General features: G+C 36.0%; 1 protein-coding gene across 1 annotated transcript in view; it reads left to right on the top strand.

Moving 5' to 3' along the window:
- LOC124607240 (ATP-binding cassette sub-family C member Sur) overlaps positions 1–26,969 on the top strand; it is a 410,012-nt gene that overhangs the window by 202,133 nt on the left and 180,910 nt on the right. Inside the window, exons 12-13 of the mRNA XM_047139518.1 lie at positions 244–505; positions 21,529–21,666. Of these exons, the coding sequence (XP_046995474.1) occupies positions 244–505; positions 21,529–21,666 (400 nt within the window). The remainder of the gene's footprint in view (positions 1–243; positions 506–21,528; positions 21,667–26,969) is intronic.

Raw genomic sequence — 26,969 nt, 5'->3', positions numbered from 1 at the left:
TGTTGCTATTAAATACCATAAAATATTCTGCCATATGAGAAACGAAGCTTGGGAGGGTATAGACCTTCTTAAAGAAGAGTCCAAGTCATTTGAAAGCTAAGTGAGAACTTTCTTTTCAGTGAAATACTCCTGTTACCAAAGTAAAAGTTAAAGTAACATTACTATTATGAATATTATTGTTAAAACTACTCCTCATACTGAATTCTGATAATGACACTAACTTATGTATTTTTATCCTTTCAGTGGCGCGACCATTGCTTACTCTTCACAGAAGCCTTGGTTGTTAAACGCAACACTAAGAGAAAATATTCTCTTTGGGCAACCATACAGACCACGAAGATACCAGAAAGTTATATCTGCTTGTGCTCTAGAGCCAGATATTGACTTACTTCCTGGCAAGGACTTGACTGAAATTGGAGAGAAGGGAATTACTCTCTCTGGAGGACAGAAGCAAAGAATAGCTGTAGCACGAGCTTTATATTGTAAGGCACATGTTGTCATTTTGGTGAGTGGCTCTTTTCTATTGATGACTGGATGTGTTTTCTATCATTTAGTGGGAATTTTATTGATGTAGGATAATTGGTGCTTACCTGTGATAACAGGAAGAACAATTTAAAAAAATATATTATTATGAGAAAATACTTATGCAGAATACTTAACTACAAAACCGAGCAAGGTTGCGCAGTGGTTAGCACACTGGACTTGCATTCGGGAGGACAATGTTTCAATCCCGTGTCCAGCCATCAAAGTATACCTGTTACTTCTAACTGATGTCTTGATCTTTTTGGTTTCTCTGTGTTTCAAACCTGGAAAATAAGGTAAAGCATGGTCTCTTAACATGACAAAAACGATATGGGTCATTTTAAACACTGGGAAAATGGGAAGAGAAGCTAATGGAAATTTGGAGAGGTTGTTGCGTGGAAGAAACTGACAAACTATTTTGATAACTTACATTTGTATTTTTAACACCATAATCATGACAGATTGTCTTACTCTCATCTGTATGCAACAAATAGAAACAAATAGAAACAAAAACAGCTTTCGCTATTCACAGGCGACCCATAGTATTGCATAGAATGTAGAAAATTGTGCAGCTGTAAAAATATTTGATGACATCCATTATGAATTAAAGCCATTGAAAGATTTTAAAAAAACCAGCTTCAAAAACAAAGTGAAATCATTTCTGAGTTACAATTTCTTGTATTCTGCAAATGAATTTCTTAATAGATAATATTCCTGTGTTGGCGTGTTTCATTTGTATCTAGCTTAAAATTAATGTAATAGTCTTTCGTGTAAATGGTCTGTGTGTAGCAATATTTTCACTGAGATTATACATGGTATTTGTGAGCCCATTGACACATTCAAGATCATAGTGGAACTTTACAGACTGCACAGAACAGAAGCAGAAACTGAATTAAACAGGCTAGTTTTGCACTCGGACCCATTACCCATCCCATTACAAATGGTCTCACCCTAGTCTACACACAGCCAGCAGACACGTTGTTTACTTCTTTTCTTTTACCCATACTGCATTTCTATGAACTTCTCAAGGAAACAGAAAAAAAAACAGAAGAAGTTGATACTATGATTTCCAAACAAACTTATATTTTGAATGTATTGGTCAAAATGAATGAGAGATGAAATCCAGACTTAAATCTTTCCAAAGATTCTCTGGATTAACTGCATGGAGACTGAAGGAAATGAGCTATTTGATAATACTGATGGTCTCTGGTCACTTCTGTTTATTGTTTCTATTATGTAAAATTATATAATCATATCAAAAAAGTTTTCAACCACCTGCATATCTGCAAAACAGTTTGGAGTTAGATCCACAAGTAGCAGGGAGTGGGAGAAAATTATGAAATAAGTTTCATATAAAATACAAAAAACAAAACTGACCAAAATAACAGCTTATATTATAGGTCAAAAGTGCATGTCTTTGCAGATCTGTGAAATTAAAACTTTCTGCTCGGTAACATTCAATGCTGTTTTGCTCCAATCCATACACTGTAACATACTTGGATCCTCCTTGGTATGCTGTACACAAAGATAAATGTGGCACTTTTTGGAGGAAACAGGGAAGACTGCATTCATCCAGGCAATATGCAACCACTGGCACACAAACAATCTGTCGTCTAGGTGAATGAGACACTGCTATTCAAGGCTACCTCACTCTTAGTTAGCACACCCCACACATACACATACAACCCTCCACACACTATCTCCCAAGATCACTGAAATAATGCACTTTACATTTCATATGGCACAGGAATGGGGGAAAGAAATACAGTAGAAAAAGAATGGGTAGCTCTGAGGGATGAAGTAGTGAAGGCAGCTGAGGATCAAGTAGGTAAAAAGAAGAGGGCTAGTAGAAATCCTTGGGTAACAGAAGAAATATTGAATTTAATTGATGAAAGGAGAAAATATAAAAATGTAGTAAATGAAGCAGGCAAAAAGGAATATAAATGTCTCAAAAATGAGATCGACAGGAAGTGCAAAATGGCTAAGCAGGCATGGCTAGAGGACAAATGTAAGGATGTAGAGGCTTATCTCACTAGGGGTAAGATAGATACTGCCTGCAGGAAAATTAAAGAGACCTTTGGAGAAAAGAGAACCACTTGTATGAATATCAAGAGCTCAGATGGAAACCCAGTTCTAAGCAAAGAAGTGAAAGCAGAAAGCTGAAAGGAGTATATAGAGGGTCTATACAAGGGCAAAGTACTTGAGGGCAATATTATGGAAATGGAAGAGGGTAGATGAAGATGAAGTGGGAGATATGATACTGCGTGAAGAGTTTGACAGAGCACTGAAAGACCTAAGTTGAAACAAGGCCCCAGAAGTAGACTACATTCCATTAGAACTACTGACAGACTTGGGAGAGCCAGTCCTGACAAAACTCTACCATCTGGTGAACAAAATGTATGTGACAGGCGAAATACCCTCAGACTTCAAGAAGGATATAATAATACCAATCACAAAGAAAGCAGGTGTTTACAGATGTGTAAATTACCAAAGTATCAGTTTAATAAGTCACGACTGCAAAATACTAACACAAATTCTTTACATATGAATGGAAAAACTGGTAGAAGCTGACCTCGGGGAAGATCAGTTTGGATTCGGTAGAAATATTGGAACACGTTAGGCAACACTGTCCCTACAACTTATCTTAGAAGCTAGATTAAGAAAAGGCAAACCTACATTTCTAGCTTTTGTAGACTTAGAGAAAGCTTTTGACAATGTTGACTGGAATACTCTCTTTCAAATTCTGAAGGTGGCAGGAATGAAATACAGGGAGAGAAAGGCTATTTACAATTTGTACAGAAACCAGATGGCAGTTATAAGAGTCGAGGGACATGAAATGGAAGAAGGGAATGAGACGGGATTGTATCCTATCCACAATGTTATTCAATCTGTACATTGAGCAAGCAATAAATGAAACAAAAGAAAAATTCGGAGTAGGTATTAAAATCCATGGAGAAGAAATAAAAACTTCGAGGTTTGCCAATGACATTGTAATTCTGTCGGAGACAGCAAAGGACTTGGAAGAGCAGTTGAACGGAATGGACAGTGTCTTGAAAGGAGGATATAAGATGAACATCAACAAAAGCAAAACGAGGATAATGGAATGTAGTTGAGTTAACTCGGGTGATGGTGAGGGAATTAGATTAGGGAGTGAGACACTTAAAGTAGTAAATAAGTTTTGCTATTTGCGGAGCAAAATAACTGATGATGGTCAAAGTGGAGAGGATATAAAGTGTAGACTGGCAATGGCACGGAAAGCGTTTCTGAAGAAGAGAAATTTGTTAACATCGAGGATAGATTTAAGTGTCAGGAAGTCGTTTCTGAGAGTTTTTGTTTGGAGTGTTGCCATGTATGGAAGTGAAATGTGGACGATAAATAGTTTGGACAAGAAGAGAATAGAAGATTTCAAAATGTGGTGCTACAGAAGAATGCTGAAGATTAGATGGGTAGATCATATAACTAATGAGGAGGTATTGAATAGAATTGGGGAGAAGAGGAGTTTGTGTCACAACTTGACTAGAAGAAGTGATTGGTTGGTAGGACATGTTCTGAGGCATCAAGGGATCACCAATTTAGAATTGGAGGACAGCGTGGAGGGTAAAAATCATAGAGGGAGACCAAGAGATCAATACACTAAGCAGATTCAGAAGGATGTAGGCTGCAGTACATACTGGGAGATGAAGCAGCTTGTACAGGATAGAGTAGCATGGAGAGCTGCATCAAACCAGTCTCAGGACTGAAGACCACAACAACAACAACAATGGCACAGAACACCCTGTACTTATACTGCACCGCTCTCAAATTACCTCCATAAGAATGAAAGGCATCCAAAATCTGTACCTGATATCACCCCAAAATGTGACTGACCCACCTCCCTGATGGATCTATTGCACACATCCCTGAATCACACTTTTCTACAACAGTCATCAGACAAATTCTGCACTCAGTGCTGGAGAGACTCCCATTGTCAATGACACAGATTTCATTACAGGTGTTCTCTTGCCCACCTTGTTGCTTTACCATGGGGATGTTTATACTGTTATTTGTAATGGATGCTTAGAGGTCAAATTCATTGTGTGGAGTCAATTGCATACTGTGCATATTAGATTAGATCTAATCAAACAATGGAAACTCCAGGTTGGAATATCAGCAATATTACTAAAAGGATATGTTGCTACTCACCATAAAGATGACCTGTAAAGATTGTTAAGTCTTTTTGGTGTGCCTGGCTGAAACTTAATGGGTCATCTTCATGGTTAGTAGCAATCTGTTCTTTCATTAATTGTTAGATTAGATATACTCTTCTTCTATAGATCCATAGTGTTGAGATCCTCAAAGATATCAAGCATGTCACAAAAGAAGACTACATATGATGATGCATATTTACATAAAAATGGATATGCCAGTTTCTACAGATCGTAAGTGAAATGATTTTTGTTGGTGTTGAAATAAGTCAAGAAATCTTAAACATAATGTTATTTGAGAGGTGATAACAAACTTGTCACAAGGTGTGTGTGACATCATCAAACAGAAAATCAGCATTGTAAACTTATTTATGTTGATCATATTACTGTACACAAGAGGAAAAGAGATGTTTCACTGAACACTCACATTATTTGATGTTGTAAATAATATGTACAAAGGACATTTTCTTACAAAGTCCTGTTTGAGCTAAAAATAAAAGAAGTGCATTTTTATTCTCAATTTTATTTTTACATGAAATCTACTTTTCTGCATAATCTCCACAAATATTATGGCAGTTATAATACCACACAACCAGCATTAGATCATTGTCCTTGTTGAAATCTGCCATATGATTAAGCAACAATTGCATAAAGCTCACTTCTTGATGCTTGAGGAAACTTGTTACATAATCATCTGTTTTCTCTCACTTTTTCATCAACTTTCTGCACTAAATCATCTGTAGTGACTGAAGGTCACTCACTTCACTCCTCATTATGCACATTTGTACAGCCATCTTTAAAAGCTCTCACTCATTTCCATATCATCCCTTTGCTCATAATATTTTCAGCAAACACTTCACTGATTTGATGATGAATTTCAGCTGCTTTCACACCTTTAACACTAATAAAATGAATCGTAATGTGTATTTCACTGTTGGCCAGATTCCCATCGGAAGAGTCATTTCAGATATTCACAAACAAGCATAAACATGCCAAAAATTGGTGGGAATTATGTAGACAGATAGAATACAGTACAGGCTTTCATATAAAAATAAAATTGCTAAGAAAACTCTAATTATTGTATTTTTATTTCAAAACAGTTCTTACTTGAAAAACATGTTTCTTACATCAGTTTGTTTTACTATGAAATTTGTCCCAATACACCATTTAGGCACCTCTTTAACTGAACTTTGTTAGTAGTTAAACTTTTCGTAGCTGCTGTTACATTTTTGAAAATTTATGTTCCTGAATAATGTACACCTTTCTGGGTCAAAGTAAGTGGTTTTAAATCTTTATTATAGTACTGATTTCATGAATTGATCTGTTGGTTTGTAAAAGAGATATTTGTGATTTCATAAGGGATAAATATGTTTTATGCAGTAATTAGTATCTCCAGTTTCTTAAAAAGCCCTGTGCAGGGAGTTCCTGATTTCACACAACAAATAGTAATTCATATTACAGACTTTTGGATTTGGGAAACATTAGCTTGGCATGATAAGCTACCCCAAAAAACTATCCTGTTGATGTTATGGGATGAAAGTAAGTGAAGTGTGCTAGATTTTTTTGTCACTGTTTCTGACATTACCTGAATTCCAAATAAAATTTGTATAGGTTATTGTAGGTTTACACCTCCCATCTAAGCATATATTAAAATCCCAGTTGAGCAAACCAATTTTAAGTTTACTTCCCAAAATTAGCTACATAAAATATAAATGTCTCATTCTCAAAATAGTCATGAAGCTGAATATGAGCAAATAAAATCTGCAGTATCACTCATTATTAGTGCACCTCTGGTTTGCTAGATAACCAACATTGCACCATGGAGTTATCAATAGGAAGCAATACTTACAAACTTTGAATGACCTGAATAATCAGAAATGTTTGAGGAAGAAGAAGAGAAGAAAACTTACAAACTTACTTACAACATAGATTTGTGTTCAGCACCAGAATATTTTAGAATAAATACTTCTTAAATAACTACAATAATTTTGTAATTAACTATAATTAAAGTGTAAATTTTCATAAATAGAAAAACCATAGTTTTCTGAAATAATTACACTTTCTGATTAAAAATTTGTAGAACATGAAAATTTTGAATATCAGTAACTTTTGAAGTAATAAGTTTTGTGGCAAACTAATGTATTTTCTTAAAATAAGATAATGAGAACTTTCAAACAGGGTCTGTTCAACCACATTCTAATAAACTTTGGTTAAATTTTTTTATCCAAGGATCCTCTCACAATTTGTGGCTTACTCATCTCACAATGATGTAGGATTTGTACATCATAATACAACTAAAATAAATAGCCCAAAGTATACATTCATGCAGAATATATAACTCTAGTTTAATAAGAATAGGACAGGTGGTCAGCTGCAGACTTTAATCATCCAGAAATGTTGTGCAACATCTTGAATGAAATTTTCATTCTGCAGTGGAATGTGTGCTGATATGAAAATACTTGGCAGGTTAAAACTGTGTGCTGGACTGATACTCAAGCTCAGGACTTTTGCCTTTTATGGGCAAGTGCTCTACTGACAGCTATCCAAGCACATCTCAAGGCCCATCCTCACAGCTTTACTTCTGACGGTGAAATATCAGTCTGGAAACATACCCCAAACCATGGCTAAATGTCTCTGCAATATCCTTTATTCCAGGAGTGCCAGTCATTCATATTTCACAGGAAAGCTTCTGAGAAGTTTGGAAAGTAGGAGATGAGTTACTGTCAAAAGTAAATCTGTGAGGCTGAGTTGTAAGGCATACTAAGGTAGCTCAGCCAGTAGAGCATTTGCCTGTGAAACGCAAAGGTGTTGAGTTTGAGTCTCAGTCCAGCACACAGTTTAAATCTTCCAGGAAGTTTCATATCAGTACACATTCTGCTGCAAAGTGAAAATTTCATTTTGGAAACATTCTGCATACTGTGGCTAGACCATGTGTCTACAGTATCCTTTCTTCCAGGAGTGCTAGTCTTGCATGTTTTGCAGGAGAGCCTCTGTGAAGTTTAGAAGGTAGGAAATGAGTTACTGGCAGAAGTAAAGCTGTGAGGACTGGTCATGAATCATGCTTGGATATCTCAGTCAGTAGAGTACTTGCTCAGGAAAGGCAAGGATCCCAAGTTTGAGTATCACTACAGCATGCAATTTTTATCTGAAAGGAAGTTTCATATCAATTCAAACTCCATTTCAGAGTGAAAATTTCATTCTGAAACATCCTCCAGGCTGAGCTAAGCTGCATCTCTGCAATATCCTTTCTTCCAGGAATACTAGTCTTATATGTTTTGCAAGAGAGCTTTTGTGAAGTTTGGAATGTAGGAAATTAGTTACTGGCAGAAGTAAAGCTCTGATGACTGGTCATGAGTGATGCTTGGGAAGTTCACTTGGTAGAGCACTTGCTCATGCAAGGCAAAGGGCTCGCATTCGAGTCTTGGTCCAGCACACAGGTTTAATTTGCTAGGAACTGTCATGCAATATCTTGTTTAAAATACAGTTTTTAATCATACATCTTTGAATAATACATTTGTAGTTAAATTAATTATGTACTTACAATCAGCAAAGTGTCAACTAAGCACCGGATAATAAAGTTCTGCCTAAAGCTGCTTAAATGAAACTTTTCAAATTTTGCACATTTATGTATTCCTCAATAAGTATTTATTAAATACAGAAAAAAAACTTTAACATAAAATAGGAACTGCATGTCTACATAACAGTTTCTATTAATAAACAAAACTAATAAAATAAAATAAAATTAGTACTTGACAAGGCTACTGCAGGAGGTATAAAACATGGAGAGTGATGCACAAGCCAATTAAAAGAAGAAACAATTATCAATGTATCTACAGAATATATAAGGGACTTTAGCAACAACGGTTTTTCATTATTTTCCACCATGTCTGTTCCTACATATTCCCATTTTCCTCTATTCATTAAGTTCTTTTATTTTATTGAAGTTGAATATGTATTCCATATAGACTGTAGTTTCAATTGTTAGGGCTTTCTTTTAACTGGTTCTTGTATTACTTTCCATATTTAATACCTCTTGTCTCAACAAATATTGTTTATCTTTTACATGGTTCATTTATTTCTTGCAAACTGTTACATAGTCACAGTTTTGAGTATAATGTTAATGTTTTTCCTGTTTGTTCCTTTTGTATTTATGTATTGTTCAGCCTTTTTACCTTTTAAAAATGCATTACCACCACACTCTCAAAGATTGCATTTTCCTGCATTTATTCATTTCTGTTTATCTTATTGATATTGCTTAAGTTCCTTATATATTCTGTAGATACATTGATAATTGTTTCTTCTTTTAGTTGTCTTGTGCATCACTCTCCATGTTTTATACCTCCTGAAGTAACCTTGTCAGGTACTAATTTTATTTTATTTTATTAGTTTTGTTTATCAATAGAAACTGTTAGGTAGGCATGCTGTTCCTATTTTGTGTTAAAGTTTTTTCCTGCCTACTCCAGCTTTTGTTATTTACTGTTCGATTTTTTACTTTTTCATTACATTACCACCACTTTGTCAAAGGTGTTATTTACTGCATGTTTCTGCTTCAATCTAGATGTGTAATTTCTCTTCCAATGTTGTTTACAAACATTGTAACTTCTTTGGTGACAATACTCAGTAAATTTCTGAAGATGGCCTTGTAAGCCAAAAGCCGATTAACACAATAAAAGTAATACTGTAGAACAAAAGCAAACTAGTGATTTTCATTTATTATAATGTTGTTCTACCAAGAACCGACAGAAGATTCAGTTAACATGAAACATATGTAACTAGGGGAGAATTGTAACCTGCATAACTGGGGAGTGAAAGGTTAATTACAGCTTGTATGGAGATCTTGAAGGGGAACAGTAATTTGTAATTTATTTGCGTGAAACATGTAATTACATGCATAGCAATTGGTAGTACAATACAACAGTATACAATCTAATTTTACTTTATAATAGGAACTTAAGAATGTAGTCCAAATTATTTTACATAATAATACTTTAGATTTTAGTTTCTACAGAGCAACGATTTTAGATGTTTTTTGAATGTCTCTCCAGTTATTACCTTCAGTTCATTTGGCAGTGCATTGAAGTATTTTACTCCTTTAATATATGGACTGTTTGCAGTTTTTTTCAGTCTTCTGTGTATCATATGGTAATTTTGCACTTGTCTAGTATTGTGATCATGAATTTCTGCATTACGACAGATATATTTCTTATCTTCTACAGTTAATACTATTGTTTCAAACATATGCATTGAATAGATAGTCAGAATTTTAAAGTCTATAAACAATTCCTTACATGATGTTCGAGCATCTTTTTTGCCTAATATTCTCAAAGCTCTTTTCTGGAGTTTAAATACTCGGTCTACATGAGTTTTGGAAGCCCCGGCCCACAGTGCAAGACCATATGCTAGAAATGGATGTATTAAACCAAAATACATCATCCTCATTGTTTGGGTATTGTCATATGGAGCTATTCTTCTTAAAACATACAGGCTAGGTGATAGCCTTGCACATATGTTGTCAATTTGTTGTGTCCATAGTAGTTTGCTATCTATGCATATACCTAGGAATTTACACTCACTGCAGATTTTCCCTACAATATTGCTATCTTGAGAATCAATACAAGTTTGTAAATCACCAACATTGAAGGGGATTATAGTCCACAGCTCGTGGTCGTGCAGTAGCATTCTCGCTTCCCGTGCCTGGGTTCCTGGGTTCGATTCCCGGTGGGGTCAGGGATTTTCTCTGCCTCGTCATGACTGGGTGTTGTGTGGTGTCCTTAGGTTAGTTTGGCTTAAGTAGTTCTAAGTTCTAGGGGACTGATGACAATAGATGTTAAGTCCCATAGTGCTCAGAGCCATTTGAACCATTTTTTGAAGGGGATTATATTTGTTTTTTGTATGTTGACTATTAGATTGTCATTTTCAAACTTTTACTTTGCAATATCTATAAATTTTTTTACCTCTATGCCGAGATTAAGAATATCATTTCCCCAACAAAGGCCTGAAGTGTCATCTGCATACATTGTAATGAAGGTATCATTTTTTACTATCTTTGGGAAGTCATTAAAGAGGAAGGGACCAATTATCGATCCCTGAGGCACACCAAATTTAATACTCCTGACCCTTGATGTATAACTTTTTAATGTTTGTCCACTATTGTGTGAGATTGAGGTACACTGTCTTCTGTTTTTTAAATATAATGTGATGAGGTGCAATAATTTTCCACTTATGCCATCTCTGGCCAGTTTTGACAGAAGTACCTTATGATCAACCCTATCAAAAGCCTTTGATAGGTCTAGGAAAACTCCAGATACTTGTATCCCTTCATCAATTTTGCAAGAGCTTTCAGCATAAATTGAAGTGTGGCTTTCATGGTGCTATGACCACTTCTGAAACCGTGCTGAAAATCTCCCAGGATGTTGTGCTTATTATAATGCTCTAACATATATTTCAGAATTATTTTTTCAATTAACTTGCTAAAAACAGAAGTTAAGGCGAGTGGTCTGTAATTTTCTACTAGTTGTTTATCACCTTTTTTTGTAGAGAGGTTTAACAATGGCTAATTTTAGTATGTCAGGGAACACTCGTTCTTTTAAGACACTATTTATTAGATGCACCAAGGGATACGCTAGATTGTTTTCACACTGTTTAAGTAAAAATAGAGAAATTTCATCCCATCCAGTGGACTTTTTGTTTTTACATTCTCTGATGAGCTGCAAAATATCCTTGATTTCAAGTTCATGGAGTTGATTAGCTTCAGAATTGTCCTCAGCAAGACTTCCAACAGGTACTTTATCTGTGGTACAAAAGTCATATTCTATGATATCTATGAAATAGTCATAAAAATGTTGGGGATTGGTGACATCAATATTGTTATTAGATATCTGTACGTTGATATTACCTTTTAGTTTTGTTTTACTGTCTCTTATTTCATTTACTGTCGACCAGCAGGTCTTGGAGATACAATCTGAATTTTGTATTTTTGAGTTAATCTTTTCAGCCTTCAATCTTTTGACTTGCTTGCAAAACTGGTACTTGTATTGTTTGTATTTATCCTTGTGCTCGTTGTTTTTGGTCTCTCTTTGTATCATATACATTTCTTCCATTTTTTCTTTCAGTTCTTTGGTAGTATTATCAAATTCCACGGGCCTTGACTGTCTTGCCTTATTCTTATTAATATTTATCTTTCTAATGGGAACAGTATTATTTAGATGATAAGATAATGTATGTAGAAAGGCATCCCATTTATTATTCACTCCTAGATGCCAAGATTCATGACCAAGGCTCTCTCTCAGTTTGGCAATGTTGATAACAGAGAGATTCCTTTTGTATTCATAAATTTTCTTTGGTTTTATACAAGGATCTCCCTTTAGCACTAATAGCTGGCCTAGATGGTCAGAGATGTGACCATTTACAACAGCAGCTGTGGCAATATTTTCACAATTAGTAATAACATGGTCTATAGAGCTTATACTACTTGGAGTGATTCTAGTGGGTATGTCTCCCAACAGATCTTTTGCGCCATAAGAATAAATACAGTCTTTGAAGCGTTTGCTTTCTTGGGAATCTTGTAACATGTTGACATTAATATCCCCTAATAATATAACATTTATATGCTCTTGCTTGGACATTAATTCACATAATACTGTATCAAGGGAATTAAGAAATAATTCAAAATTTCCATTTGGTGATCTATACAACAGACAAGAATTTTAACTTAATTGCTACAATTCCACAGTGCAAATCAGTGGAATACTCTTTTACCCAAGCGATATTTTCATAAGATTCTACTGGGTTATTTGTTCTCAGGTAGATAGTCACTCCTCCACCTTTATGGTTAGAACGACAGTAAAAATCAGTTAATGAATAATTTTGGATTTTAAACAGGTGTATGTTATCTGCAGATTTTTGGTGTTCACTGACAACTAGTATGTGGGGTGTAACATCTGAAAGACAGTGGTTGAAAACATCAATCTTACTGCCTAATCCCTCTACATTATAATGAAGGAAAGAAATATTGCTTTCTTCAGGCACATTTTGTGCAAGGTCATCCCCTCTTCTGCTTTTTAGTTTCCCTTATTATTTATAATATTGCAAATATCAGTAATTATCTTAGTGAAGATCTTAGAGCCTAACCTGTTTGAGTGAGTACCATCTTTCCCCAGACATTTGTTGCTTAAAAACTTATTTGGATCGATAAATATTACTCCTAGATTATTACAGATCTCACGAATATTACAATTTATCCTCTCTATATAAGTATCACTCACAGACCTTCTGTAGATTATTCTGCTGACTACAATTCTTGAAGACCTGTATAAGTTTCTAGCTGATCGGATTAAGTTTCTAGTTTCACTGACAATTTCTTCCTCGGTGGTGCTGCATAGTGAATTTGTTCCTACATGAATGTAAACACCTTTGTGGATTCTTGTGGCTTCACCTGAAGATCTCAGATTTGAATTTCGAATATTGATTAAGTGATTATTTAATTGATGGATCCTGATACCAGGGTGAACATCGAGTCTCGATTTTGGCACATCAACATTTTTTAGTAGTGAGTCACCTATAATGAGAAAGTCTTCTTGATTTTCCTTTTCAGTACTGTGACGACTAATTGGTTTTTTTTCTGTATGTGTTGTTGTTCCAGTGATATTTGTTTCTTGAATATGTGTTTTCACTTTGCACTTCTTCATGAACAGTGGATATTAAAGGTTCAGAAAAATGAGTATTGTCACTTCGCGAGTTTTCATTGCTAAGATTGCTTACAACACCTTTCCTGATTTTGATAGAAGATTTTACTGTTTCAGTAAGACCATCACAAACTGTGGCACTTAATGATTCAGTGTACTGGATATCATCACTTTGTAAGTTTTCACCATTAATTTTGCTTGAGGATGAAGTGAGACAGGGTTGTAGCCCATCCCTGATTTTATTCAGTCTGTAAGTTGATCAAGCAGTCAAAGAAACCAAAGAAAAATTATGAAGAAGAAAGAAAAGCTTTGAAGTTTCCTGATGACATTGCAATTCTGTCAGAGACTACAGAGACTTCAAAGAGCAGTTGAATGTAATAGACAAGGCCTTCAGAAGAGGATGTTAGATGAACATCCATAAAAGCAAAATGAAGGTAATGGAGTGTGATCAAGTTGAATCGGATAACACTAATGCAATTGGATTAGGAAATGAGACACTAAAAGTAGTAGATGAATTTTGCTGTTTTGGGAGTAAAATAGCTGATGATGGCCAAAGCAGAGAGAATATAAAGTGTAGACTGGTAATGTCAAGAAAAGCATTTCTGAAGAAGAGAAATTTGTTAACATCTAATATGAATTAAAGTGTTAGAAAGTCTTCTTTGAAGGTACTTTTTTTTCCTTACATTGTGCCATGTATGGAAGTGAAATGTGGACAATTAATAGTTACAGTGAGAAGAGCTTACAAATTTTTGAAGTGGATGCTACAGAAGAATACTGAAGATTAGATGGGTAGCTCACGTAACTTATCAGGAGTTAATGAATAGAATTGGGGAGAAAAGAAATTTGTGGCACAACTTGACTAAAATAAAGGATCAGTTGACTGGGCACAAGAAATCATCAGTTTAGAATTGGAGGAAAGTGTAGGGGATAAAAACTTTAGTAGGACACCAAGAGATGAATACAGTAAGCAGATTGAATGGACATAGGTTGCAGTAGGTATTCAGAGATGGAGATTCTTGTTCAGTGTAGAGTAGCATGGAGAGCTGGATCAAACCATCTTCAGATGGAGATATCAACAAGAACAGTAACAACAACAACAACAACAACATTTCATGTAAATGTACAACAATACTAGTTAAAACAGCTTAAAAAATAAATTACAATCTTTCACTGATGATGTGGCCTAAGTTCTTCAGTGTCACATGGTCTCTCAAATACAGATTTCAATCTGAAACCAGATCAGCACTGATATATAAAAGCTGAGCTATGATTAAATTTTATAGGTCATGTGAAGTGTAATTGTGACCAGACCATTCGGAAGCAGATTCCTGAGCATGCAAACACCAATGACAAACAAACGTCCATGTGGCATGATACTCGAATAGTAAGAGGCCAAGCACTGTATTATCCTAGAGGGGTATGACTTTATTATTATGTTTTTATGAATACAGACATCCCTAATTTGTTCATATTAGATCAAAAGTGGTATGACAAAACCTTGTATCCATCAAGATGCACCTCCAGAGTGAAATTTTCAATCAGCAGTGGAGTGTGCACTGATATGAAATTTTCTAGCAGATTAAAACTGTATGCCGAACCGAGGCTCGAACTCGGGGCCTTTGCCTTTTGTGGGCAAGTGCTCTACACTTGCCCATGATTTCCATGTGATGTCCCAATAAGCACACCTCATCTGCCAATGTTTTGCCTGCCATTTTATTTTCATATGTGTGTATTAGAAGTTTGGGATCATTATTTATGAGGTTTCAGATAGTTTGGTAATTAGCTCTGCAAGTAGCCTCGTAGCAGAAGCAGTCAGATGCAGCGATGCTGCATATGATGTGGCTGAGTGAGGGATGATGAACCAGTCAAACCTGTGTGTGAATCAGAATGAGATTTTCACCCTTCAGCGAAGTGTGCACTGATATGAAACTTCCTGGCAGATTAAAACTGTGTCTCGGACCGAGACTCAAACTCGAGACCTTTGCAGGAGAGCTTCTGTTAAGTTTGGAAGGTAGGAGACGAGGTACTGGCAGAAGTAAAGCTCTGAGGACGGGGCATGAGTCGTGCTTGGGTAGCTCAGATGGTAGAGCACTTGCCCATGAAAGGCAAAGGTCCCGAGTTCGAGTCTCGATCCAGCACATAGTTTTAATCTGCCAGGAAATTCCTGTGTGTGAATGCCCCTCTCTCCTGAGGAATTCTCCAAGCTCTACGCAGACTACTTCATTTAATACATATTATATTGCTCAAAGCGTCCCACAAGGAGCATTTTCAACAATGTGCTGATGTTATCCTCAACTGTATAACAGAGGTTGCGGTCCAAACTGTTATTTGCATCATGTACTTAAATGAGTTTTTTAAATAGCTCCTTCCCACAGGAGCCAAAATCACAGGTGACATTCCTGAGCCCTGCACTTAGCATAAAATACTGGTTATCTGGTTTTTGTTCCAGACCTGACACTGCCTCTCAAGAAATTCTTAGTTTGTTAAACACTTACCCTACTAGCGATAGTTTGAACCTTTTGTCTTGTACCATCAGATTGCTTCTGAACTTGGGATGTTTGCATGTTTCCGTCTGCAGTCTTCAAAGGACTGAAGGTATTAGAATTACGTAGACTGAAACTATCAGAATTGCAGCATATATGGTGTATTTCTCTGACTATACATTCTACAAACTCTGTTAATTTTTGCCTGATTGTGAAACCACATTTCTAATCCAAAATGGTTATATTTTCAACAAAAAATAGATTGAGTTGTCTACTTTCCCTGACAAAAATTATCACATTACTGTCATCTAATGTTATCCAGTTAAGTAATTAGGTGAGTGTCTCAGACCAGCACTCAGTAGATGTAAATCAGGCACCATTTGACAAATTCCTTCTTGGTGAGGAAGTTTTTCAGAATAAGAAGGTATGTCAATCAGGCACATGATTAATTTTTATTCTTTGGTTGTATAAAATATGCATACTATACGAGTTATCTTACCTTCAAAGCTTAAAAAATTCTTCCTTTCAAACTAAAGATCTCTAAAAAATATCTATAATTTGAAAAAAAAAGTCCCAGATGAAAAGTTAATATTTTCAGAGGGGACATCTGTGTGTGCTGATAACTTCTGAGCTCACACCACCTCCAAACCCCACTCCCATAAGAAGGGGAGAGTTCAACATTTCATTTTAAAATAGGAACCCCCCCCCCTCCCATTTTTACTGAATATTTAGATTCTAAGCCAAAAATTACCTAGGGTTCACTGAAAACATATTTTTTCCATTCATGATAGATGATGATGTAACGGACAAAATTCATTCCTTTTTGTTTTTGCTAGTAGGGACCAACTCATTTCATTCTACATCACATTTACAATGAAAATGTAAACTTTTTTGATCTAATCGTCGATATTTTTGTTCAAAATTTAATTTAGTTTTGCAAATTTGGTTGTAGGAAAACTTTCACATTTATACATTTAAAAGCCTAGAAAAAAGTTGCTTTTAACATGGTATAGCTGTTCCCTTTGGGGTTGATTTCAGTGAGTCTCCACACCAATGATATGCTCGATTTTGGTGAGTCCCCTCAAATCTCATCATCAGGGTGACTGATTTCAGTGTGTTCTTCTGTCTTCTGTGTTCTTCTGTCTTCTGTGTTCTTCTGCCGTAACTCTCACGCTGGATAGAATATTGCTGCTGATGGAATACAAAACACAACCATTATAAGGAGAAATGTTCATAATAATCGTGATGGGGGCACCTGTCATGGATACACAAATGCCGACTGCACCCTCACACACAAGCCCCATCCCTCAGTGCCCCACCATGTGGTGTGCCCCACTGCAACACCAGACCCTGATAGGCATTAACACCAAATGACTCAGCACCACTCCTCTCCAGAGCCTTTCTCTGGCACATTTGAAGTTATTGATGTTTCATCAGTAGAAAAGAAAATCCAGCTACTTTTAATTTATTGTGAGGCTGAGAGAAATTTTTCCCTCAGCTCAGTACAGCCGATAGATACACATAAAACACATAAAACAGAACCGAAAATTTACGTTCCTAGCTTTCGGAACAAATGTTCCTTCATCGGGGAGGAGAGAGGGGAAAGAAAGGGAAGAAGGGAAAGGAGATTCAGTTACTCACAACCCAGGTAATGAAGCAACAGGGAAAGGAAAATAGGGAGGGTAGCAAGGATGGAGGCATGGTTGTCAGAGGGAAGCCAAAGATATTATACTGTAAATACTGTGCCAGCTTCAAACCAAAGAGGATGCATACAGAAGTAAAGAGGTATATAAATGGAACAAGATAATAGGAGGAAGATGAAACTAGCACAGTTGGTGACGAAAATATTTATTTATGTAAATATAAAACACTTAAGAAGAGAAAGTGTTAAGATGACAGACGTAAGTGATAGCTAACAAAAGGGACAAAACAATGAAGGCTGTGGACCATATAGGTGATCTAAATGATTAATGGAAAATCTCATATGAGATGTGAACACTTTCTCTTCTTCAGTGTTTTATATTTACATATATAAATATTTTCATCACCAACTGTGCTAGTTTCATCTTCCTCCTATTATCTTGTTCCGTTTATATACCTCTTTACTTCTGTATGCATCCTCTTTGGTTTGAAGCTGGCACAGTACTTACAGTATAATATCTTTGGCTTCCCTCTGACAACCATGCCTCCATCCTTGCTACCCTCCCTATTTTCCTTTCCCTGTTGCTTCATAACCTGGGTTGTGAGTAACTGAATCTCCTTTCCCTTCTTCCCTTTCTTTCCCCTCTCTCCTCCCCGATGAAGGAACATTTGTTCCGAAAGCTAGGAACGTAAATTTTCGGTTCTGTTTTATGTGTTTTATGTGTATCTATCGGCTGTACTGAGCTGAGGTAAGTACTGGCCAGCCCCTCTATCTCTTTGTTAGTATTTGTTTCACATCTCATATGAGATTTTCCATTAATCATTTAGAAATTTTTCCCCTTATGCCAAGCATTTTGCTGGTAGACCATGATCTCACATGGCTATTTGTTGTGTTGTAAAACAGTTTACTACCAAAGGAAGTGTTACACCTAAAAAAAGAACTTGTAGAACAACTGTTATGGAGAAACACAATAATGAAATTGCAGTGATATCTGACTCATAATCCACATGTGAGTACCTCAGAAATATATCAGGAAGTGCACACTCAAGTTCTAGGTGATCCAAAACATCACAAATAGCATCCCTGCCATATCCCCATGTATCAAGAACTTCGTCAGAATAAATTTTAGAACTGAAAGAGGTTTTGCATTTGGGCACTCATGCAAATACAGAGACTCTCAGTTTTTTTCTGAGATAGTGTTACTCAATGAGTCAACTTTTACAAACCATGGCAAAGTTAATCAGCATAATGTGCATTATTGGAGTTTGGGAAACCCACACAGTTAATCATCAGTATCCTTGGCCCTTAAATGTTTGGTGCAGAATCATAGGTGTCAAACTAGTTACCCCTTTCGTGGAAGGCACATTGAATGGAGAAAGAAATGCTAGCTTGTTGCAAAGTAAGTTACTGATTCTATTGGAAGATGAGCCCCTCGAAGTGTGACAGAACATGTAGTTTCAACATGATGGTTGTCTGGCACATTACTCTGCAAGAGCCCAAGAGGCATTAAATTGTGAGTTTAATGGCCAATTTATCACTAGTGGTGATCCGCCACATCACCCGACCTTATGTCACCAGATCTTTCTTGTGGGGTTATCTTAAAGGCAAAGTGTATGCAGAAGTACCAACTTCTTGACAGAACATGATAGAACTTATTAGAAATGTTTGTATAAAAGTTAAATCAGACATGCTTTTAAGTTTTATGCATGAATCCCAAGCACAAATTAACGCTGTATTGAAATGTAAGGTCACCTTTTGAGCATTTGTGTGAATTACGATAATGTTGAGGGGCATGGGGACTCATTGAAATCAAGCAACCTGATATGTGAGTAGCAAGGGGATTCACTGAAATCTGTTACCCCAATGGTGAGAGGCAAGGGACTCCAAAATCAAGCACCTCAATGGGGACAGAAAACTGTTATGTACACATCATTGTTCCTATAACACGCTAAAAATAGTGTGTTGACCAGGCATTTAAATGTCTAACGGTAAAACTTTTACTGTACAATCAAATTTGCAAGACTAAATTAAGTGTTTAACAAAAACATCAAATGGATGGAACAAAAAAGTTTACATTTTTATCACAAATGTAATGTAGAATCGAAACACTCAGTTCTCAATTGGAAAAATTGAGTATTGTCTGACATGAATGGGAAAAACAAAATGTTTCAGGTAAACCCTAGAATTTTTTTTTAATGATGAATCTGGATCTATAATAAAATTGGTGGATTCTCATTTGAAAATAAAAAGTTGAACTCAATGGAGAGGGGGGTGGGGGGGTGGGGGTTATGTGGTGGCCAGCTTTAGCATAGACAGATGCATTCTTTGAAAAATTAACTTTTCATCTGGAATATTTTTTTATGTATGAAGTATATTTTTCAAGACATTAATTTTCTCAAGTTAAAACAAACACCCTATAAATATCATGGAAAAATTCTGCCTTATGTTACTGATTTACATTCTTCGGTCACAATATTTAACTTAGGTTCACTGAACCTACATCCTGTGTTGATACAAGTATATTGAATGAGTCCATGTAATTCAGTATTACGTACATGTGAAATATAGTCATGTGTTGCTGTAGTAGTAGTAGTAGTAGGAGGAGGAGGAGGAGGAGGAGGAGGAGTAGGTGTTGTTGTTGTATTGTTTGACACCATTTTCTACACTAGGCTAACCTGTGAGAGTCTCTTAATATATGCATAATTGATTGAACCTGCATATTGCATTCAAGTTATAGTCTGCCTTTGGTATTTTTATTTCCCTTGTTTCCTTCCATTAACGAATTCTCTGTTATCTGGTGCCTCAGGATATGTCCTTCCATATTCTTTTGGTCAAGATGTCCCATTGCTAATTTCGCTCAGTACCTCTTCATTAACTTTTAGATCCTTCTATGAAATCTTAGGCATCTGCTGTTACACCACATTTTATGCTCATCTTGTCTGTCCTGTTTATCATCCATGCATTGCTTTAACATAAGGCTATTCTCCAGACAAATGCCACCAGAGAGGATTATCTGACACTTTGTGCTATTTGTTAATGTACATAGGGACTTAAGTTACATATGTCATCCCATGCTAAGACCAGTGCACAACTTTGAGAGGTTAACATCAGTATAGATACATGGGTACATATATATTCAACAACCTGCCATAGTTCATTACATGTCTTGCGTGCAATATGTTGGGGTTTAAGACTGAACTAAAGATCTTCCTGTCAGGCAACTAGTTTTACTTCATTGAAGAGTATCTTCACAGGATCTCTTAAAATTAGTGTTTTGAGTTTTTTTATAATTAATTGTTGTTCCATAATACAATAATATTAAAAATGTTTAGTTATTTCCTTGTATGGGATTAAAACAAAATTTTAAATCTTTGACTTCTTTTGATATCACACAGACACCCCTCTGTAGTGTCAGTGGAATGCAAGTAACATAATGTGTGGCACATCTACAATGTCATCATCTAACCACAGAGTTGTTTATTTGCACCTCCCTTAACTTTTTATTTCTTTTCCAGATGTCTCTTTTATTTCATTTACTGTTCGCTCTAGGTAGACTTGGGGGATAGGTCACAATCCTGACAATCCTGTCTTACTCAACTATTGCCTCCATTTCATATGCTGACCAGTTAAATTCAGATCACAGAGTAATGTATTATATCACAGAATCACAAACAATGATTTGATCATGGTATTTAAAGAGAAATTATTTGGTGTGTGTGTGTGTGTGTGTGTGTGTGTGTGTGTGTGTGTGTGTGTGTGTGTGCGCGCGTAGTAGTCTGCTCTGAAGGACCTATCCTAAAGCTTAAAAATGTTGTCAATTATATTTACTTGCCCTTCAACCTCTCAACACCTCCTTCCCTTACTAAAAATTTTCATATCTTGAAATGACTTTTCCGGTGTGACGATGTTATCACATTACTTGTGTCAACATGAATTAAATTTCTTTTTCTTAATTTTTATTTGATTAATTGTAACTAATAAAAGGTTAATTTAATAATTCATTTAATTTTAAGGATGATCCCCTATCAGCCTTGGACTACCAAGTTGGCAAGCAGGTCTTTACTGAAGGAGTGAAAAAACTTTTGCTAAGACAAAAAAGGACAGTTATTCTTGTTACGCATCGTTTACAATTGTTATCCTATGCAGATAAGGTAAAAAAACTATTTTATAATTCTGAAATAATCAATTTTTGACAATGTAATGTGATTGTATAGATAAAAAATCTATTCACCAAGTGGCAGCTGGAGAACATACTTATAAAGAAAATATAATAACAAAAACAAATACGACACTGAAAAAAGTATGCTACAGCCTACGCTTACTTGCATGCAAAGGAAACTTCCACACTGTCAGAATTGCATACGTTGCCCAGTTCCACAGTATTCTACAGTATGGAATTATGTTCTGAGGTAGCACAGCTGCTAGCTCAGTAATCTTGCAGACCCAAAAAAGAGCTGTAAGAGCAATCCACCATGCAAAACAGACTGACTCATGTAGGCCCCTTTTTCGAAAGTCTTCCATCCTCCATTTTCCATGTTTTTTTATTCTAGAAAATTGTAAGTATGGGAGGAAAAACATCAAAGAGATAAATAAAAACTGTAATGTACATGAACATAATACCATGCAAAAAGACAAACTCCATGTTCAGTCAGTACAGACAATAAAATTAAAGTTATTTCTTCATTTCCTCTGTTTCACAAATCCCTAAGGGTATTCTTATTAGATCACTCCTTCTAGTCAGTGGTAGAATTCTTAAACTGTGTGAAGTACAACAGACATGAAGCAAGAATATGCAAAAATTGCTGCTGCTGCTAAAGCAAGAATAAAATATAATTAATTTATTGTACTATTAAAATAAATGATAAAGTTATATGTAACCTGTATGTGTGTGTGTGTGTGTGTGTGTGTGTGTGTGTGTGTGTGTGTGTGTGTCCCATGCAAATGATTTCTGACAATCTGTAGAGATTTACTGGATGAATAAATAAATAGAAATTATAAAAGAATGTTTTGTGTACACAAGCTTTCGAAGCCAGTGGCTCCTTCTTAAAAGAGAAAGGTTGAATGGGGGAGGAAGAGGGGTGAAGGAAAAGGACAGGAGAGGTTCAGGAAAATTGGTAGATCTCAGGAAAGTCACCCAGAACCTCAGGTCAGGGGAGATTTACTGGATGGGATGAGAAGGAAAGTCTTTTTAGATTTTTTATCTATCCAATTATGTTATATTTTATAACTCTGATACACTAATAGTTTGTTTCATTAATATACATTAAATTGCTTAAAAATATCATTATTGCAAAGGTTATGCAAATTTATATGGATTTAAACATTGCTTTCACAGGAAATAAATATAAGCCAGTACACATAAATACATCAGACTTTAATCAATCACATGTAGATCAAGCAGAGATGCACTACATAGGAACAAATTATATGTTTTAACATATTGTCAGAAAAGTAACAAGAGACAAGATAATGTAATGTTGTTTGTACTGTTGCTGTTAATTTGCTTTTTATTGTATTTTATAAGATTATTGTGTTGAAACATGCAATGTACTTATACTACTACTAATCACAAACTGGCTAATGTTGACCAGCATGATCTGTTCATAAGTATTTTGTGCATACAAATTGACTAATCATGGTCAACATACAATCACGACGAGGAGCAGCCTACAGTATACAGACTGCTTTGTTCATTGCTGTGGAGGGTGAAGAGTATGATTGAGGGAAGTGAAAAGATATGTAGAAGTGGTGAAGAGCAAGAGGAAAATGGGGGGGGGGGGGGAGGGGGCAGAATGCCAATAAACTTACTTCACAGAGCCACCTATAATACTTCTTATTTGTTGTAGTTACTGCAAAATACAACCTACATTGGCCATTTTGTCTTTATGTCAACAGCTTACTTATTTTTTGCAGCCATGTACAGAGTTTTCATGTTTTATTTTGGAACTTAATGTCATTGTGATTCATGGTTGCACAGGCATCAGTGTTGTTACTTAACACCTTAAAAATTGCCACATTATTAATTTACCATTATTTAAAGCATTATTTTCACTGTACACATGTATTCTAACATGAACTTTTATGAGATATTGTCTTGCTGTACTGAGGCTGCCGTGTGTCATCTCTCTCTCTCTCTCTCTCTCTCTCTCTCTCTCTCTCACACACACACACACACACACACACACACACACACACACACATACACACACACACACACACACACACACACACACACATACACACACACACACACACACACACACTCGCAAGTCACAACTGCAATCAATCAACCAACTAATTGTTACCTGGCATTCTAAATATGTATTCACAAAAAGGGTTGTAAAAGAGGAAACATTAAATGCGTTTCAGGCAGCAGTATTTGCAGTAAGGAAGCAGCCTGCATTGCACAAAATGGCAGCAACTGGTGCATTTAAAGAGTTTTTCCAGACCATCAAAGTCAAATTTGATTATATCTGTCCACAGAAGACCAAAATATTGTGTTCCAAGCATGTCAGGACACAGCCACAGTGTCAAAGAAAAATCATGGTATATTGACAAACTGAAAAAAACTAAAATGCACATACTGCTGTTACATGATCACCAACAACACAGCAACAGATCCCAGTGCAAAGGAATTGTTCTAGAGCAGATGTTTACAAGCAAAAAGACATTATAGAAATGATATAGAAGGAGCCAAAAAGAAAAAATAATGATAGATTAATTGAAGGAGCTCATGGCTCATGCAAGGCAGCCTGGGACCTGATCAATGAACACAGGAAGGAAACCACCTCTGCATTAAGCTTGTGTAGTTCAGCTGACATTAATATTTATTTTATTGACATTGTGGAAAACCCTATGAGTACAATCCTACACCTCAATATAGACCTTGCAGCTGATGTAATAAATGATGAAAGATTCACCATGATGAACTGGAGTGAATTTAAAATGTTCCTCACTGCTTTCTGAATCATTAGTGCTGTAGAGTTGATACACTTCTGCTGCTGTATAAAAGATAATTGGAATTTCCTGGTGATATGGCCACTGGCCAGGCAGTCAATATTGTGCCATTAACTTGTGCTATGTATATTGTTTTCATAGTTTCCAAAATGTTTTATTCACATCTTGAGGTTGTTACAACAGAACAGAGAAAAGCCATTTGTACCACTGTGCTGCCATTGTACCTCACACCAAAGACCAAAGCCCCAAGAACTTCCACCACCACCTACAAAGATTCCTCCAAAAAAGGATGTCCTCTTATTTTTTACTAAAGTCATTGGTATGGTGGCCACTTTGAAATCTCCCAAAAAACTGGCATAAGTCAATAACTTTTCAGAATATATACAGGGTGGAGAAAAATTGTCTCATGAAATTTTAACCCTGAATAGCTGATTCCAGTAGGAACCAAAATTACAAATCTTTTGTACATCAACAATGCACAGTTTTTAAACTACCAAAACTTGGTGCCATGTGCTCTGATTGGCCATGGGATTGCCCTGAGGAATTAATGGATCGCATTCAACATGCTGCCAATCGCATCAGGGCAATGCCAGGAATCTTTGAAAGCGTTTGGCAGAACACCATTTGGTGTTACCAAGCTTGTGTCGCTTCTTATCATGAAACTACAATGGGTGTTACCTCGGCAAGATTCACCCCCAGGCCCCCAGAGTGGAAGGCTGGCGTGCTACTACAAAGCATGTGGGCCACCTTGGATACATCACGATCTCTGGCAGGCAAAGCATTTGTGGTTATGCTCTGTCAGAGCATCCAGCAACAGGGCAATCTTGCAGTAAATCAGAGTCTCTGGCGCCAAGTTTCCATATTTTAAAAATTTCCTAACATTAGTAATTTTGGTTCCTACTGGTATCAGCTACCCAGGGTTAAAATTTCATGACACAACTTTTCTCTACCCTGTATAAACATATTTTGCAATAATGTCATTCGTTTTTCTTTTTAACACAGCAAATTAACAAAATACATTTGATTTTGACAGTGTCAGCCATAAAATATAATGCCGCCAGATTAAAATTTGAAACAGCCTTCTTCACAGTAAATTCACAAAATATACATGTACAATATTTCATAGGTACAATGTTTCACATGACCTGTTGATCATACTTCTCAGTTTGGAATTATCATAACTAGTCTCAACGTATACTTTTAATTTAAAGTGGGTGAGAAACTGCTTGCTAGCTGTTATGTTTCAAATTACAAAAAATTAATTAATAAAGACTGTAAAATCTTATAGACTTCCTGATAGTCAGGATGTGTACAAGATGTCTACTAATGTAGTCAAGAAAATTATCAATGAAATTGCTGAATCATTAACTACAGTAATTAATAAATGTTTCACTGCTGGTGTATTTCTGGACTTTCAAAATTGTGTGAACAGCACCAGTGTATAAAAGGGTGACCCAGCCTTGGTAGCAAGCTTCAGACCACTCTCAATAATTACAGTCTTTGCTAAAGTGTCATTAAGATTGCAATGAAAGACCAAATATCAAATACTTTGAAATTAATGAACTTTCCACAGATACACACCACAGTTTCCGCAAAGGCAAATCTATAATAACAGCAGCACTAGATCAGGTTACTAGGATAAAGCAGAGTTTTGAGAAAAAAGAATCTGTAGCACTGACAATTTGTGACCTTAGTAAGGTATTTGACTGCATTACTCATGGAGGACTCCTAAACAAGCTCAATAAATATTGATTTGGAGGCACTGTTCTAGCAACCCTCAAATCATATTTGGAAAACAGAAGGCAGGGTATATCAGTCCAAGGTGCACTATTGTATGATTGGAAGTTGGAATATTCCTAGTATTTGTAAATGACTGAAGCTTTCCTGGACAGTGCTTGCAATTTGCAGATGACATAACTCTGTACTCAAAAGGCATTGATGGCAGCAAGGCTGAAGGAGAAGTAGATGCATTTTTAACTGCTACAAAGGAATGGTTTGTTATAAACAAAAAGAAGCTAAATTAAGAAAAAACAGAAAAACTGGTGTGTATCCTCAGTGACAAAGGATACATAACCAGCACAGGAACTGTGAAGCTCCTGGAGTTCTTGGTGGCTTGTAAACTCACTGGCAAGAACACATTGCACATGTGTGTGACAAACTGTCATGAGTCATATACCTCCAGAGGGAACTGAAACAATTCATAATTGAGTTACTGCTGATGATACATTACTCATTGTTCCACAGCCGTATTAACTGTGGCCTGTTACTGTGGGGTCACTCTACATACTGCAAGAAAATTCTACTATGAAAAAAAAAGTAATAAGGATCATAGCTTCAGGCAGAAAACTAGGCCACTGCAAACCCATCTTCATATGTCTGGGAGAGATGACAATTTTCAGTCAATGTCTTCACCTGTCTCATGTATGTGAAAGAAAATGATGAAACATTTACCAACAAGAGTGACATTCACAATTATAACACATGCGAGAAGGTAAAC

The sequence above is a fragment of the Schistocerca americana genome, chromosome 1, assembly GCF_021461395.2.
Source record: "Schistocerca americana isolate TAMUIC-IGC-003095 chromosome 1, iqSchAmer2.1, whole genome shotgun sequence".
Taxonomy (NCBI): Eukaryota; Metazoa; Arthropoda; class Insecta; order Orthoptera; family Acrididae; genus Schistocerca; species Schistocerca americana.
This window is presented reverse-complemented; position numbering and strand designations above follow the sequence as displayed.